This window comes from Choristoneura fumiferana, chromosome 10 (genome assembly GCF_025370935.1).
Source record: "Choristoneura fumiferana chromosome 10, NRCan_CFum_1, whole genome shotgun sequence".
Taxonomy (NCBI): domain Eukaryota; kingdom Metazoa; phylum Arthropoda; class Insecta; order Lepidoptera; family Tortricidae; genus Choristoneura; species Choristoneura fumiferana.
Window position 1 is genome coordinate 1,609,404 of NC_133481.1, and position 17,656 is coordinate 1,627,059.

General features: G+C 37.2%; 2 protein-coding genes across 5 annotated transcripts; one reads left to right on the top strand and one right to left on the bottom strand.

Moving 5' to 3' along the window:
• Positions 1-1,382: 1,382 nt before the first annotated feature.
• On the bottom strand, positions 1,383-7,522 carry SpdS (Spermidine Synthase). Of its 4 annotated transcripts, none has more exons than XM_074093021.1 (4): positions 7,446-7,522; positions 6,868-7,094; positions 6,412-6,537; positions 1,383-3,034 (listed from the first exon to the last, which is right to left on the bottom strand). In XM_074093021.1, the coding sequence occupies exons 2-4, from the start codon at positions 7,069-7,071 to the stop codon at positions 2,501-2,503; spliced, it is 864 nt and encodes a 287-aa protein (XP_073949122.1). In that variant the 5' UTR covers positions 7,072-7,094; positions 7,446-7,522; the 3' UTR covers positions 1,383-2,500. The 4 variants fall into 4 exon arrangements, with proteins under 4 accessions (XP_073949122.1, XP_073949123.1, XP_073949121.1 ...); XM_074093022.1 differs by lacking the exon at positions 7,446-7,522 and adding an exon at positions 7,256-7,439; XM_074093020.1 differs by lacking the exon at positions 7,446-7,522 and adding an exon at positions 7,215-7,439.
• Positions 7,523-8,171: 649 nt separating this feature from the next.
• Positions 8,172-9,938, top strand: Atg10 (Autophagy-related 10). The gene is made up of 2 exons (XM_074092725.1): positions 8,172-8,602; positions 9,576-9,938. Exons 1-2 carry the CDS (start codon positions 8,307-8,309, stop codon positions 9,775-9,777), a joined length of 498 nt encoding a protein of 165 aa, XP_073948826.1. The 5' UTR covers positions 8,172-8,306; the 3' UTR covers positions 9,778-9,938.
• The last annotated feature ends 7,718 nt before the right edge of the window (positions 9,939-17,656 follow it).

Here is a 17,656-nt window from a genome sequence, read left to right on the forward strand (position 1 = left end):
TAATAGGAGAGCGAGAGGGACGGTACGAAACGAACTTCGAGTTTCGTAGTAGCCCTGCAGATGATAGTGAACCGGTTCGTGTATTTCTGCCGTTACACTTACCGGGACGGCGGCCGGCGCTGGTACTGCTGCGTAAAGACTGTGGTAAAGATCAAATTTCTTGTCTCAAACGGATGTTTGGCGTTCAACCCCCAATGTTGTATATAAGCTCCTTGGTCACGACGTGCATCTAGATGGCCATGCTTGGGCCATGCCGAAACTTAAGCCGAAACGTGAAAAAAAAGTGTCATTGACGCATCTCAATTATCTACGACTCCGTGGCTAATCGAAAAATTTAAAAAAAAACTTTCCACCCTAGAGATGAAAACGCAAATTTCCACCCGGCTATCTACCCATGAAAATTATACTTTCCGAACAGGAGAGATCAAAAAAAGTTTCAAGCGTTTCTTAAATTTTCATCCATTCGCCATAATCTTTCCGCTATTCCACGCTGGGTGGCAGGCTGTTGTTAGCCAACTACTTCTACTTCGTTCAATAGATTAGCAGTTCTACAAAAGAAATACCTCATTGTTTTACTATCTATATAAACAAAAATGAATCGTAAAATGTGTTGATAAGCGCAAAACTCGGGAACGGCTGGACCGATTTCACTAATTCTTTTTTTGTTGTGTTCGTTGTTGTAAGGAGGTTTTTATTGAAGAAAATTTAGAAAAATTACAACGGGGGCGAAGCCGCGGACAACAGCTAGTTTTCAATAAAATACAATGTAGCGACTCCCAGCGCCAATGAGGGCTATCGCGTATGATTTCGCCGCTAGAGGCGCTAGTGTAGCGTGAGGTCTCCGAAATGTCAAATCTCATAGTTTTTGGGTGAGCTACGCGGGTTTATTTAGAATTAGAATAATTTTGTGAATATTTTGCAATATCTGTAACAGATGAGAGTGTGTATACATCTGTAGTTAATTATGGCAAATATGCGTTCCGGGGCAATGAATGTCTGTTTCGAGACAGTTTTGTCTTTCGGAAACCTTTGTCCTCCCTTTTTTCCGAATAAAACGGGGACTATGCAACACTGTGGCATGCTCGATATTTATATGGTACGGTTTTAAGGTGTATTAAATATGATTTTAATCTAAACTTTGCTTCCACGCCCGTAATAACAGACTTTCAAAACCATACTTAAAAACCTCACGCAACAGTGCGCCATCTAGTGAGACAAAAAACGATAGCCCTCATTGCAACGCGCCATCAAAGTTTCTCAACTCGGACGCACAACTTTCGACGCTCTTCCTTCTGACTTTGGTCGTCGGTACATTGGTGCTTGGCGGATTGCTTTTAAAGAGTTGCCACAAGGTTTTAAATTAAAGGAATAATCATCAAAAGTACTTGTATAAAAGATAATTTATTGTCATTGTTTCAACATTCACATAAACGTAGGTATAATAAACATACAAAATATTTGTATAAAAATATGTTCAGATATCGTATATCACAAAGATTATTGAGCAAGTCTGCAAATAGCATAAATGCGTTAATATTTTCTTAAAAGTTAATAAATACAGGAATGTATTAGTTGTTTATTAAAAAAGCGCAGTCGCGGATGTTTATCTTATATCAGTGATTTTTAATATAATATTAATAATGTGTAAGATCACTTTTTTTTATAAACATAAACATTATCGCACAATTGGTACTACCGCCACAAAAACGGATTTTATAAAAGCAATGGAAGCATATTTGATACATGTTTATCAAAGATTTAAAAATGTTATACAAAATATTTTCAGTCTTTTTCTTATTCAATTGATATACACATCAAATACATTTAATAAAAAAATATGACACATTACATGAACATTCATGGCATCAGCATCATTGATACAATTTACAAATATGTAGCGATAGACTTTACAACGATCAAAACATGGAATGGCTTATCTAAACGTAAAACTCAACAAAGTACAAATAGTAAACTATTATACAGGCACTATTATCGTCACTATATTACGCTTCATTATTAACTATGTACGTATAGGTACACCGTGTTTTTTTTATCTCCGTTAACTTTGGCAGATGGCTCAGTTCATTGATAGAAACTACCTGGTATTTTTTTTTGCCAAATAAAAACTAAACTATTTTTTTTTTGTTTTTCATCCAGATAGTAACTTCACAGTTATTGTTAAAGGTCAAATTGTGAATCCACAATCTTAACGAGGGACACACTTGACACTTACATCACATTCACATTTTTAGCCTTCTTATGCTAATTATGTGTGAATTAAAAACATTTTAATAACGAACATTAAAAGAGTCATAAATTAAGAAGCCCTAGTCTGTTTTACGGCGCATAATTAACTATCTTAATCCTTGATTATCTCTTAAATAGTGTCTTTCAGAAACTAACTTCATTTGACCTGTTCAGTGTTCCCTTAAAAGTTAACGGAAATCAAAAATATCACGGTGTAGCATTTCATTCAAAGTAAAACTTAGTATTAAGTACTTCACGAGAGTTGATATTTAACAAAGGTCGGCAGCACGAACGCGGCTTTATGTACTTCGGAGTTGTAGTACCTAAGGTTCATCGCCTTTTCATCTTCCCTAGTGAACGATATCGTCGGCTTATCGAACTCTACGTCTTTATCGAGGGAACCAATCACAAAGCCTATCTGTCCAGATGGGTACGTCGGTACAGACGTGTACCCATACGCAGCAGCAGGGAATTGTTTCTTACAATGACTAAGGGTACTGGTGACAAGTTCTATATCGTTCCAAACAGTTCCCGCTTGAGAACAGACGATTCCGTTCGGTTTTAACGCGCTCTTCATCAGCGAGAAGTAGTTTTCTTGGAACAAACTGACGGCCGGCCCGATGGGGTCGCTGCTGTCCGTGATGATGACGTCGAACTCTTGGCTGTGGTTCTTCATGAACTCGAAGCCGTCGCCAACGTGGAGCGTCAGCTTCGGACTGTCGAAACCAACTGCCATGAAGGGCAGGTATTTCTTAGATACTTCAATTACTTTTGCGTCGATTTCCACCTAGAAAAAAAGAAAAGTTGATAAAACAAAGTATAGAAATTAAAATAGATAGCCTCAGTGATGTGGCCCTAGTATAGCCATAGGCAGTATGTTTGAACATTTTACACAACACAAAATTCGATTTTCAAAAGCTTTTATTTAACTTGCGCTTTTGGATCGTTTAAGTCACTTGGAAGTTGGAATAACAACCACTTCTAGATTGACGAGAAAAGTAAGTGTACAGGGTGTTCCACTGCTATGCCATGTGGAGGAAAAGCATTTTAAATATTGTAGATACGTAGATTCTTTTTCTGAAAGAGTTCATTTTAATATTAAAAACAATTTAAACTGCATCCAAAGATTTTTGAATAAGCCTCTGTTTGAACTCACCAAATTATAAAAAATTAACCTGTAAATTTACGACACAGATCATATGGTAATTAATCATAAGGAATTTTCTAGCATCTCAAATAAAAGGAAGACCATGAAATTTTACATGTATAATTTCAGGAAATGAATACAGTTATTTTTTACCATAGTGTGGCTTCAGACAGGGCATTATAATTAACACATTTTTTCAACCAAAGTAACAAAAAAAAAATAGCTACATAAATTCAAGTATCAATATAAGTTTTCAGCGTGTTATCAGTGTTGACATCTAAAAGATTTTTGAAAATACCGCCTTTTGCAAGGGACACGACTCGCTTGACAGACTATTAAAAAAAATCTGAAAGCAGTTTAAATTAATTCCAAAATCTAAAGGAAATCTTTCAGTAAAAAATTTCTATCTACAATATTTAAGATTCTTGTATGGCATAGCCTTGGGACACCCTCTAGATATGTAAATTGGATGACAATGCAAGTAGTCAGTAAAAAAGCTTGTAATAAAAATTATAATTATAATTAAAATATACAGGATGTTTGGTAGCTACGTGCAAAGCTTTAAGGGGATGACAGCCGAGGTATTTTTGAACATTTTTAGCCATATATGTCTTAGTCGAAATTTTATATATATATTTTTTTAATTGAAAATTTAGAAATTTTAGGAAAATACCCAGAATTTGATAGTCACAAGTCAATCTGGCCCCAATGAGCGTTAATTTGTAACAAAATCTTTTATTTCGGATAGTTTAATGTGTATTGCACCAAATGAAATAATTTTTAAGTGTCTTTTTAGCCACAAAAACACTGGTTGGAACAGTCATTTTTGTGCCATACAAAAAAATCGTTGAAATGTTCAACCATTTTTAAAAACATTTCTTTTAGGGTATCACTCATTCACATTGCTTGCTAAATCTGAGATAAAAAGTAAAAAGCCAAACTCAGGGAGCACTCGCTAAGAATGTTCTAGTTTTAAATTTCACGTTATATTGGTGGTTGACCACCACAATCAATTATTTCTTATCTGACCCTAGCCTCAACAGTAACAAACTGTATGTTTACCATTAATGATAATAATAATGGAATGACTGTCACTGGGCAGCGGCAGATAACTAGCAGATAAGGACTGATAGTAAGATGTCTGCTTGACCTGTCTAATCTACAAAACAAGTCTGTATAAATATTAAGTTTCAACTTTGTAGACATATGTATGTTTGTATATTTCGATTATTTTAGCATTAGAAAAATTCGTTTAAAATTGAAGTGATAGTTAAAAAAGCTTGCCGTTTTTTATTTTTCCAATAAATAATGCCAATAAACAGGTGGTAGGACCTTGCGCAAGGTCCGCCCGGATTGCTACCACCATCTTGCTCGCTAATCCTACCGTGAAGCAGCAGTGCTTGCACTCTTTGTGTTTCGGCGTGGAGAGTAACACAGCTGGTGAAATTACTGGCACTTGAGGTATCCCAACTTAGGCCTCTGTTGGCAACGCATCTGCAATATTCTGGTGTTGATTGCTTAGTAGCGACATCTCGTCTGGGTGAGCGGTTAGTTCCAAAAGAATGTGACATCTCTTGATGAGAGCAAAACATTGATGTCGCTAGTGCTGCTGCTTAAGTAGCGTAGTGGAAAAAAGCAACCTGAGATATGTGTGCATAGAAGAGACCTAGACTCCTGTCCAGCGGTGGTGTAGGGGTCATAGGTACAGGTCATAGGACATAGGTCTAGTTACACTTTTAAATATTTCTATTGTTAAGTTAAGAGGCAATATCGCGATTTTTTGTGTTTGTCATCGGGCTCTGCTCTGTAAAATCGAATATTGTTAGTAACTACTCCTCTGGTAATTTGTTGGGCTCACACGATACAGACCGACCTAGTGTGTGAACCACAGTTTAACTTTAGTTCATAAGTAGCATGGCAATTAATATTGTATTGTATATCTCTATGACTGTGTAATCTATTTTGGTAAATAAATCATTATCTTATCTTATCATAGCATGCAGGACAGATTGCTGAGGACCTGGGTTCGATTCCCAGCGCTGGTCTCTTTTTCTGGTTTTTCTGTGCATCCATGTCTCAGTTTGTATTTTTGTATGTAACAAGATTAATTATAGTCATTTATAAGTATTATGGACCTGTTCAATGGCGCAGTGAATATTATTTTGAGTTGTCTGGTATCGGAAGATGCAGTACAAATTTACAGGTTCATCAAGCACTCCTTTGCAGCCAGATAATCTGGACATCACAATAGGAGTGTTTGATGAATGTGGACATCGAGTCTTTCAATGAGCTTAAAAAAAATAGAGAAAAAAAAGTATTATATTGAAATGTTTGTATTAGGGTATACACCCTAATACAAACACCCTTTTCCCCGAGAACAGTAAATACAAATGAGATGTGCACCCAAACTGAATATGGGTAAAAAACCTTGGACACCTTAACACCTTGTTCATCCAACAGAATATTGATACAATCGATTTTTGAGGATTATACAAGAAAGTGTTTCAAAGATATCAAACAGTAAATGCAAACTAAAACTTGTGTTCTTTGTATAAATACCGTCATTCTATTGGATGAGCAACCAGTTGTTTAAATAAACCAGACATGCCATGCCAGTCATATTTAATGAAATAAATCAAGATAAGTCCTATCTTAAATCAAATTTAGCTCAACATGTTTTGGAATTATCCTAGGAGCTACACTAAATATGTTGAGCTAAACTTGATTTAAGGCATGAGTAGTCAGGGTTTATTTCATTAAATATGAGTATCACGGTAGTTTCCTGTTCAAAAATGCCACATATGCCAGTATTACATTACAATTACTTGAAGCTAACACTTGACAGATCATACAAATAAAATAGTTTTTACATAATCTGTAAACATGGGTAGTGGTATACTAAAAATGGCTTTATTTGTATGACGTCAAAGTTGAAAATTGACTGAAGGCACACCCATCTGTCAAGTGTTAACTCCAAGTAATCATACTGTACAGAATTTTAACCCAGATACACATACCTGAACAATCTCCTTGACCTTAGGATGCTTGGCTACTTCTCTGGCCACCCCCCCATCGCCTCCTCCCACTATCAGCACTTTTTCAGGGTTTTTATGACAGCACAACGGAAGAAAAGATATCATTTCCTAAAACCAAATATAAAAAAAATCACAATCAAAGTTTTGCATATTTAAAATCTATATTATTTCAAAACAATTATGATCACATAATAAAAAAATATAATATTGAGATTCTTTACACAGACTAAAATAGTGTTAAGTAATTTAGAAAATAAATATAGAAGATAATATTTAAGACTGTAACTGCGAAGTCATTACTAATTTTATGGATTAAATTCGGGTTTTGGGTAAATCAAGGTATGCAGAACAAAACCCCAATTTAATTCATAAAACTAGGTTTACAAAAATATTAAAATTAGTTTTAATTGGTACAGTATGTTAGAAGACAATAAATACCTGGTAAGAAAACTCGTCTTTCTGAGTGCACTGTATAATCCCATCCAACACTAAAACTCTTCCTAGACTTGTAGTATCGAAAACTTGCACATTTTGATATTCAGATCTCTCATTATAAAGAACCTCTTTCACTTCAAAAGAAAAGGTGCCCCCGGGCCACAACTCACAGGCCTCAGTAAACCAGTTCTTTTTTAGGGTATCCATTATTATTGTTTTTTACGAAAAACCTGTAAACAATTCAATTAAAAATAAATCACAACAGTGGTTTAGCATAACAATCTGACTGAGATTTTGAATTTATCTTTTTTTATAATAAACATCAAAAAATTTTTGTTCTATTTACTTACGAGCTAATTTCAATTCAAAAAAGACGGAATGGAATAATTACATGTGGATTGGTAAATATTATGTACTTGCTCCTGCGACGTCTGCCTTACCGATGATTACAACAGTGAATGACAAAGAATAATAAGAGATACTGCTTACAACGAACAGTGTGTGTATTACAGAAACAGAACAAAAATGAATGATAGATAGATAACACCGTAAAAAAATAACAAAAACAACAATTTACTTACACAGCCAATAGCCGTAAGGGCATGTACAGCACGGCTCGCTCAGCACACTGACAACACTGACCACAGACTAATAAGAGATACTACGTACACTGACACATGACATGACAGGCAGGCAATGCACAAACACAAACAAAATCTCTATGCTGCCAGGTCGAAAATGAAAAAGTCTGGAGATATTGCATGGAAAAAACAGAAGATTAGAAAAGAAAACCGTATGTTGAATTTACCTTTAAACATTCGAAAAACGTTTCCTTACCTCAGATTGAAAATTATTTTTTTATGTCCGAGGAACAGTTTATTATTCACAACCGTGAAAAAATATAAGTGAGATGGGTAAAGGCTGACCAGTTGGGCTACTACGAAACTCGAAAATAAGTTCGTATCGTACCGTCCCTCTCGCTTTCGTATTAAATAGTACACATACTATTTAATACGAGAGCGAGAGGAATGGTACGATACGTACTTCGATTTTCGACCTTCGGAGTAGACCCTCTGTCTGAGCCTATTATTACGAAGTGTAAAATTCGAACTTCGTATCTTGCTGTCTCGCTTGTGCTTATATAGTTGAATACGAGAGTGAGAGAGACGATACAACAGGAACTTCGATTTTCAATTGTCATAGTAGCCCCGGCAAAACAAGTAGAAGCATTTAAATTTAAGTAAAATAATATGTCACTGAAACGTGAAACAGTGTGACTGAAACAGTTTTGCTTTGAAAACGTCATTTACGTCATTGTTGTTTTTGTTTATGTTGTTTACCACCAACCAACCAATACCATTTATTAATTTTTCTATTTTTTCTATTCTGTTGATGTTATTTATTATGAATTTAATAATAATTAACGTAGCGGGTTGTTCAAAATGAGTACAATATCGCGTGAAGAATTTGTTGATGCAGCCATTGATTTCTTGAAAATATCGGATAGAATAAACGATGGTTGGAAGTTATGCAAAAATGATGTTGATAAACACAAGTCATATCTCCGAAAAGAAACTTTTGTACAAAATCAAATAGCAGATGGAAGCACACTTTTAAAAGCCGAATATGTTATATTCTACAATCAAAGCTATGGCGTGCCGTCTTTCAGTTTCAATGTTTGGGATTCATCTGGTGTGTTGTTAACTTTAGACAAAATAAGGGAAATGTCTTTTCTAAAGTAAGTTGAGCGAAAGTAGCAGGTGAGGCGGATGGTGCATGAGCATGATGCCTTTAGATCGCAGATACCATCATAATTTCATTAAAAAAAGTTTTTGTTAAAAAAAGGTTATTTTTAATACAAGCTTTTTGTTTACTGTACTCGTTGGATGCCTCTTCACGCTTAAACGCTGAACCGATTACAATGAAATTCAGATAGATTGAGACTGGAAACTTTATGGACACTTAATGCTGAAAAATTGAATAGTGCCAGCGGGATAGAGATAAACAAAATCTTAGCAGATGAAGTCATAGGTAAAACCTAGTCAATTACAACAACAAATGTATAAACTTTATACACTAGTACAGTATCGGATCTATATACTTTCGAACCTGGGTTTTTCTCTAAATCTGGGCTGCTAGAGCATAATTAACTGTATATCACCTACATCCAGCATAAATTCCAAATTCCAACAATTACACAGAACACACCTACTTAGCAAACAAGGGGAATTACAGCCTGGACTTCACACAGGAGCCCACACACACACACACACACACACACACACACACACACACACACACACACACACACACAACACGCAAACACACATAACACAACACAATGTATGCCCAAAAGCAGCTAACTGATTGCTTTTTTTTTTTATTGTTTAGTTATTTTATTTTTCTCTCATAAAATTATTTTGTCTGTTATATATTTTTTTCTCTTACACACACATTGGAATGTGAGAAGCGCTGCGACCGGCCATCCTCACGGGGACCATTCTGAAAACCAGCGCCGGGCAATCAAGCCCAGCATATACTGAGACTGGGGACCCATTGTCCCAACTTTTTATTTTTCTCCCACAATTTTTTATGAGCATTTTATTTTTTTAACAGTCTTATTTTAAGTTGTGACAATAAAGGGTTTTTTATCTTATTTATTTTAGAAGTGAAAAACATATTTTGACTGATCTTGATTGTATTCATTTCAGCATTAACAAAAAGGACTTCTACTCTGTGATAACTCAGCAAGAACATCCAATATTCTTCCGGCCTTATTTCATGATTCACCCCTGTCATACTGCAGAATTGTTAAATGTATTTAAAAACAAAACAAAGAACACTATTGTTACATTTCTAGGGTTAATAACACCTTTAATAATGTTGAGAATGCCTCTTGAATATGGCCTGTGAATTACTTTTAAAGTTATTTAAAGCTGCTTGTAGTTTTTGATTTTGTTTTAGTACATAACATAGACAATTGGTTTTTAAATGAATGTACCTGAGTTTTGTTAAGTATAAATAAAGATCACTTTATTGCTTCAGTCCCCTCTCTTCCTACGAACAAATAATAAGCTCTCTTCTTGATTCCATGAATGAAATTTAAGATTCCACAATGTCATAAGAAGTTGGGTGGAAATGTTTGTTCAAAAAACCGGCCAAGTTTGAGTCGGACCCGCGCACGAAGGGTTCCGTACCATTATCTATACAACATTAGACATTAGCAAAAAAACAATGTTTGTTGTATGGGAGCCCCCCTTAAACATTTATTTTATTTTAATTTAATTATTTATTTTTAAAGTGATAATGAGTGTGAAATGTATTCCTTATTTCTGTCCATTGTAAAGGTTGCCTGGAAAAGATCGCTCTGAAGCGATAAGGCCGCCTATCGCTTACCTTAGAAAATCTCTATGTATATACTTGTGTTTTCTGTACTGCTTACTGTGTTGGTGTGCAAGAAAGAGTTATTGTATATGACTAAATATTCTATGCATATTCCAAGCGTTTACCTGTTGCCGTTATTAATATTGAGATTGGACAAAACAATCACGTTTGTTGTATGGGAGGGCCCCCCTTAAATTTTTATTTTATTCTGTTTTTAGTGTTTGTTTTATAGCGGCAACAGAAATAAATAATCTGTAAAAATTTCAACTGTCTAGCTATTACATATATATTACATATTATAACAGAAACATTTTTGTCCTCTAATGTTTGTACAACCTTATGTTTGTTTTGAATAAATGATTATTACGGTTCATGAGATACAGACGGACGAACATGTCTCAGTAATAGGGTCCCGTTTTTAACCTTTGGGCACAAAACCCTAAAAATTTTAACATTGTTGAATAAATTACACTATATTAGCCAAGGAGCACAGATATAGATACATGTCTATCTACTCGTATATCTGTGCCAAGGCGACTATTAAATCAAACAACTGAAAGCCACATACTGCCAATAAACTTCATTAGCCTTTTTCTTGGTTTCATTGTCTACATCGTTTGCCTGTAAGCAAAATTCAACCTTATGTTGTAATTCTAATGTTTTTATAGAAATAGAACAACCTACATAAAAAATAAATGTTTTTTTTTGCAGTTTTAGTACCTACTTCTTTGATGTGAAAAGCTGAACGTATTTGACTTGTTTATAAAACTTGCTTGCGGCTCGGGTGGATATGAACTTCTCGGGTAAATAACACGTTTTCTGCGCTTGTTGTACAATCTTTTTTTTTACGTAGGCCTTTGGCGAACCGCACCCGGATGCCACACATACAATACCGAAATACCCTCCACAAAATGCCATATCTCTCCGAATTGATATGTGAAATGTACTAAAACAATTACTTTGTTCACCAGCGATCTTACAATAATTACGTCTAAGCAACAAACGTTTGTTCGTGCAGCTCCTCCGCCTCTACGGTGTAACAACACATGCATATCATACAAATTTGTATGATCAACTATCACCGCCACCGCACTACGCTGACACGTTTCGAACTCAACCAGAGTTCATCATCAGTGGTACACAACCATTCACCTCGCTACCAGATTTTACAGTTATAGTGCATTCTGCAAAGTAACGCATGATTCAATAAACGATACCTGTATAAGCTCGTTTAGATTCTACCTTGAAAATTGTACCTACATTTAAACTGTCGGAAAAGTTGATAATAAGGCCTAGCGTTCACTTCAACCATACATTTAATATGCTCAGACAATACATCAGGGAATTTCGAGCAGACGCTCGTGTTTGCCTTGTCTACACAATGCCATGCCCATGCTAGACAGTTTTCTATTTCTCTAGGACATGCCTAGGTATACATGTAACAAAATGTTGTAAAAAAACATTCAAGTTTTTTTGCTGGCTGTACTTTTGCGTTGTCATCCGAACTACATTTCCGTACCAAATATCAAGTCTAGTCCACCAACCGTTGAACGAGTTCCGTCCTCCGGAGACAATCCTAGCCGGCACACCAGAATTACGCTACGCTGTAGGTACTTACAGAAGTAGGTCAGGTTACTTGTATGCAATTACACGCAGCGCCGACTCTAGCTGTTGATCAAGGTAGAGCTAGATTGTCTACACCGCTTCAGCGCCTTCGAAAGGCGCCATCAAAATTTAATTTTTCACTGGAAACTAGAAATCGGCACCCTTAGCCATCTCGCCCATCTGCAGTGCCGGTTTTAGCACTTCCAGCGCCCTGGGCGAGATTTCCACGGCGCCCCCAACTTTTTCTAGAAGGTTTAGGCTTCAGGCGCCCCTAAGTCCGGCGCCCTGGGCGGTCGCCCCACGCGCCCTACCCTAACGCCGCTACTGCCCATCTGGTGCCAAGAGCGACCGCTGCTCTCCTCTTGCTCTATATACCCCAGGGCCGGCGCTGATTTACGTCCAATAAGATCACTGCAACGGAAGTGGGTCAAATTGGACTTCTAAGTTTTTTTTTTATTCTGAGAGAAGGTGTATGCCCAGCAGTGGGACGTAGGCTGGGATGATGATGATGATGATTCGACTGGATGGCAAACGAGCAAGCGGGTCTCCTGATGGTAGGAGATCACCACCGCCCATAAACATCATCACCTAGAGGCCTAAAATGGGATACCTCAAGTGCCAGTAATTTCACCGGCTGTTTTACTCTCCATGCCGAAACACAACAGTGCAAGCACTGCTGCTTCACGGCAGGATTAGCGAGCAAGATGGTGGTAGCAATCCGGGTGGACCTCGCACAAGGTTCTACCACCTGCGATGTGAAACTATTAATTGTGTATGCCTAGGGTGATTAATACTTATTAAACATATAAATAAGAAGGTTTAAAAAATAATACCTAATTAAAACGGTACCCTATAGGTAGGTACTCATCTTCCACAGTATAGGTACCCCACTGGCTGAATGGCAATGAAATGAAAACTTTCTGAAACAAATAAGACTCAGCTTTTAACTTTAATAAGTGCGAAACAAACTAAGCATGTCCTTACTATTCCTTACGTACATGAAATATCACTTACCAACGGAGCATTTTTAATAGTCGCACGGCACCTCTGTATAGAAAGAAGGAAAAGTTATTCTTACGTGGTTTGCAACAAGTAATTGTATCTTTAATTAAAGTGTCCAATTTCAATGTACTTAGGTGCTTATCTTTAAATTATCTAAGTAAAATAAGTGAAAATGCATGCAATGCATCAAAGTTGTTTAAAAGTAAAGGAATCAGGGAAGTTGTTAACTCTCTGGTAGTAAATCTGTAGGCACTGTCAGTTAAGAAGTAAGCTATATTTGACACGCTACAGACACACAGAGGTAGTGACTTAAAATATAACTACTTACATTAAATTATGTAAATTATTAAAGTGTGGGGCATGTCAACGGATTTTGACTTGTCTATGAACCTTATGCGGGTAAGTTAGTTATTAAATATTTTAAATTTATTCTAATCAACTTTTAATTAAGTATTTTTATTACGCAGGGTGATACGGGAGACATGAGCAGGATACACCTTAATTAATTGATAATGGATCTTTTATAATCATAATTTAAGTGAAACCCGCACACTTTTAATTGTAGTGACCTTGCATTTAGTATTTAGATCACATTTAGATAATACTTTTTGTTTTCAACGTAAAACGTCGATACAGCAGCTGAGCCTACTGACGTCTTCCGAATCACCATATAAATGTGAAATAAATGATGAAATATTTGATAAGAACTATTTCATATTTAAACTATTATACTTCTGCGATACATGTGCGTCAATCAGACCGAAGTTTTAAAAGTAAAACGTCTAAATAAATATACAGGGCGTCCCAAGACTATGGGACGTCAAGGGAAAGCATCTGAAATATCGTAGATAGGATCTTTTGCTGAAAGAAGACTTTATGTTATGTTTAAAAGTTAGTAATTCTGCATTTCAAGATTTTCTAACAATTACATGCTTCGTCTGAGAATCGAACCGAAAGTTCTCAGTCGCGCCCGAACTAGCAGGTAGATTTGAACTCTAGACCTGCCTACAGTTTACAAAGCTATCGAAATTACCGATCTTGTTGCCCGTGAAATTTATACAAAAAATGATAACTCCAAAACACGCGTTCTACAGAGATAGAACACGTAAGAAATTTCGTCAAATTCATAGATCCCCGATACAAATAAATAAATAAATATACGATAATTGCTCGTTTATTGATATACGTGCGGGAGATTATAAGAAATATATAAGTAAGGTAGAGAAGTAGAGTTTGATTTCATTTACTCCCAGTTTGTTTTGTTTTCAAAATATTTACTGAACTTTTTTTATTATTATGAGAGGGAAGCAAAAGAGCAAGCGGGTCATCTAATGGGAAGTCATCACCACCGACCATGAATACCAACAACTCAAGGAAAGACACTGGTCTATTGCCCACCTTTAAAGGAAGTATAAACACTCTTCTTGAATGCCCCGATGTCATCGACTGTTGGAAACACGCTGACGGAAGCACCTGCATTGAAGATCTGCCGCAGCGGATCGCGCAAAAATCGACACGTCCTACCAGCCCTAAAAGTAGAGTCGTATCAGATATTTATGCATGATTTGTTGTGTCAGATACAATAATACCTAGCCGTTTTCGGCTACAGTGACTTGAGTCTGCGCATTGCATTTGAGACAAAGCCAAGTCAGATACGCAGGATATATTAAGGTGCACAAGCTTTTGCGCAATACACAGGTGCACCCTCTCGTCTACCCTCCCACGGTCCGATGGAACGGGAGACCGCTACGATCGGAGGAAGGGCAGATGCAGTCTCTGGTTAAGACACATTTGCCCTATCGAAAACCTTCAGGCCTTTGACAATTACCTGGTTGTCTCGCCACTGGTAGTGGATTGCTCAACTGCCGAGACAACAGCACTAGTACGGGACAAGCCGACAAATTTCAGTCCTGAGACACTTAACATCACTTGAGATGAGATAGTAAATGTCACAGTACTCAAATCCCCTCAACCAGGTTTAGCCCACGAATCGATGTGGTTCACCGGGGTGTGCCCGCTGTGTGCTAACAGCTACATGGAGCCACTGGTGAGAGGATTGTAGGCTATCACGCTTTATCAGTGGCGGATTTATGTTTTTTAGGAGTGTAGGCACTTTATATCCGCCGCCCTATGTAACTTTCTAAAATAATAATTTTCTCGTTGAATGCCGCCCCTAGGCCGTGCCGCCCCTAGCCGCGCCTATAGGCCTATTACAAATCCAGGACTGGCTCTTATAGTGCTATTTCCTGCCCAAAGTATTCGACTCACAGGAATAGACGCTCAAAGCCACTACACCCACCTTTTATACCACATAATTGCAATAAACTATATGACTATGACTATGACACCCCTCCTAGTTGTCGTCAGATGGAGCGACGACCTGGTAAGATCGCGGGAGCGATGGATGGAAAGCACAAACCGGTCTGATGGAGAGCTGGGGAGGCCTATGTCAGAGTGGACGTCTTCGCTAACATGATGAGATGATGACTTTGGTAGATATTGGTGCCAGGAAGTGGTAGGAAATCGAAGGAGTGACCTAAGGTTGAAGAAACCTACTAATTAAAACGGTCAAGTGCGAGGATTCGGCACCAAGGGTTCCGTACCTACATATCTGTAAACATTAGACATTAGCAAATAAAAACGTCAAAAAAATCAGGATTGTTGTATGGAGGCCCCCTTAAATATTTATTTTATTGTTTTTAGTATATTTGTTGTTATAGCGGCCAAAGTAATACATACATAATCTGTGACAATTTCAAGTGTCTAACTTTTACGGCTCATGAGAGAGCCCCTGACAGACGGACAGACAGACAGATAGCGGAGTCTCAGTAATAGGGTTCCCATGGTACCCTTTGGGTACGGAACCCTAAAAATAATTTTTCGCTTCAGTATTCACGCAGCCTGGTACCTACCTGCATAATTAATGCACGTTCAGCCAACGCCAAGTCGCAAAACTTTTATACGTAGGTACCTACCTGACTAGTGGATACGTCTCATTATTTTAGTTTGGTTAATAACTCGACTGACAGTAGCTTTAAATCGTCGGTTGGGGTTATCGTGTGGGTAAACTATGTGTCTTAAATGGTGTTGCGTGATATTAAACAGGTAGGTACAGTAAGAAATGTACCAGTCTTTGACAATCTCACCTATATGGCTCCTAATAACACGTTGACATCCTTACATCTGCCAAAGAACCCATAGTGAATTTGATTATGAAAAGGATTCGCTTTGGTACCTAAGTGATTTAGTTTCCTCGACTATTACTAAGAGATTCTAGAGTCATAATCGAGATAGTTGCGCATACCCTAGTCTTTTACCCTATGGTCGCAGAGATCTTCTTGCAGTAAATAGAATAATAGATGCATAGGTAAAGTAAAGAATGATAAAAAAAACTATACGAAATGCATTTTTAGTATAATTCTGGCCCTTCTGTCTGTAAGTTTCTGCCCCCTTATCCTATGAAGAAAGTTCAAACCCACCACTGATCAGGACGTAGGCTAGACTCTTGAGGGAAAGCAAATAGATTAGTTAGACCAATCGGACGTCATATCCTTAATGTGCGATTATGATGTTCGCACACACGATATCGCTAGAGGGTGGCAGTGATAAGATTATCAGCTATCAGTCAGTCGTCGGACCGTTCGTACACAGGGTCACGTATTTGTTTCCTTCGAAATGTGCTATTGACTAATAGCGTGAAAAAATGGCCGCGAGTGCGGCGTGGTCGGCCAGTGGGTGGTTGGGAAGTTGGTGGACGTGGTTGTGGGATGCACTGTATTGGTTGTGTACTTGGGTGTACAGTATAGTTGGATGGGTGCTGAGTTTATTTTTGTAAGTACCTCGATTTTATGATCGCGTGTTTGTATTATTTATGTGATAGTTGTTCTGTGATAAACGGAATCGTGACGGTTATTAAGTGTAGAAAGGCAAGTAAATAAATACCAGTGTCTCGGTTCGGTGGACAAGTTTATTGCTGTCTGTTTTATACCCGGGCCATGAGGGGCTCATACAGGTCATGTGAACACACTTGGAGAGAGAAGCTCCCTAAATGAAATGACATCAAAGGAACATGATCCAGTCGGTTTAAGCAGTTAGTTTTTACTTTAATGTAAGTAGGTAGGTAGGTGTATGAGGTTTACTTCAAACGATTGAGCCACTTATTATGGAATTTGTTTTAAAATTCTTGTATAGGTACCATCAGCCAAATAAGTGGTCTATCAATTTTTAACAAGTTCCTATCAAATGAATATGTTGCTAAAGTCGAACTTACAAGTTGACAGACAGTCTTTGGCATTTATTGTTTTATGACGTGCAAACGATTATCAACTTTAGGGTGGTAGACCACATATTTGGCTGATGGTACATTACACGTACCTAAGTCGCATTATGAGTAGGTATCTACATAGTTTGTTACGTTCTTATTGTTGGTGTGCAAGTAGGTGGTGTCTGATTAACGCTCAATAACGTCCATTGTGTTTTTTTAACGCGTGCATTATACCAAATTTTTAACCGACTTCAAAAAAGGAGGAGGTTATCAATTCGGATGTATTTTTTTTATAGTTCTCCTCACCTCAGAACTCCGTCATTTATGAACCGATTTGAATTTTTTTTTTCGTTCGTCTAGGAATGCTTTCAATTAAGTCCCATAAGCACCAAATCAGAATCTGATGATTGGATCCTAGGGAAATCGAGGGAACTCTTCAAATATTGTAGGAACGCCTATGGTAATTTCGATATATTTAGGAGTAACTCGTGCATTTGCTCTTGAAAATCATCATTTGGTGAAGTGGAACTGATGATG

Bases quoted from the DNA above. Each gene is read 5' to 3' on its own strand.
- Atg10 (XM_074092725.1), top strand. From the start codon at position 8,307: ATGAGTACAATATCGCGTGAAGAATTTGTTGATGCAGCCATTGATTTC. The intron at 8,603-9,575 runs GTAAGTTGAGCG...TATTCATTTCAG, and splicing joins AGGGAAATGTCTTTTCTAAA to CATTAACAAAAAGGACTTCT.
- SpdS (XM_074093021.1), bottom strand. From the start codon at position 7,071: ATGGATACCCTAAAAAAGAACTGGTTTACTGAGGCCTGTGAGTTGTGG. The intron at 6,538-6,867 runs GTATTTATTGTC...ATTTGGTTTTAG, and splicing joins AAGACGAGTTTTCTTACCAG to GAAATGATATCTTTTCTTCC. The intron at 3,035-6,411 runs GTATGTGTATCT...CTTTTTTTCTAG, and splicing joins AGGTCAAGGAGATTGTTCAG to GTGGAAATCGACGCAAAAGT.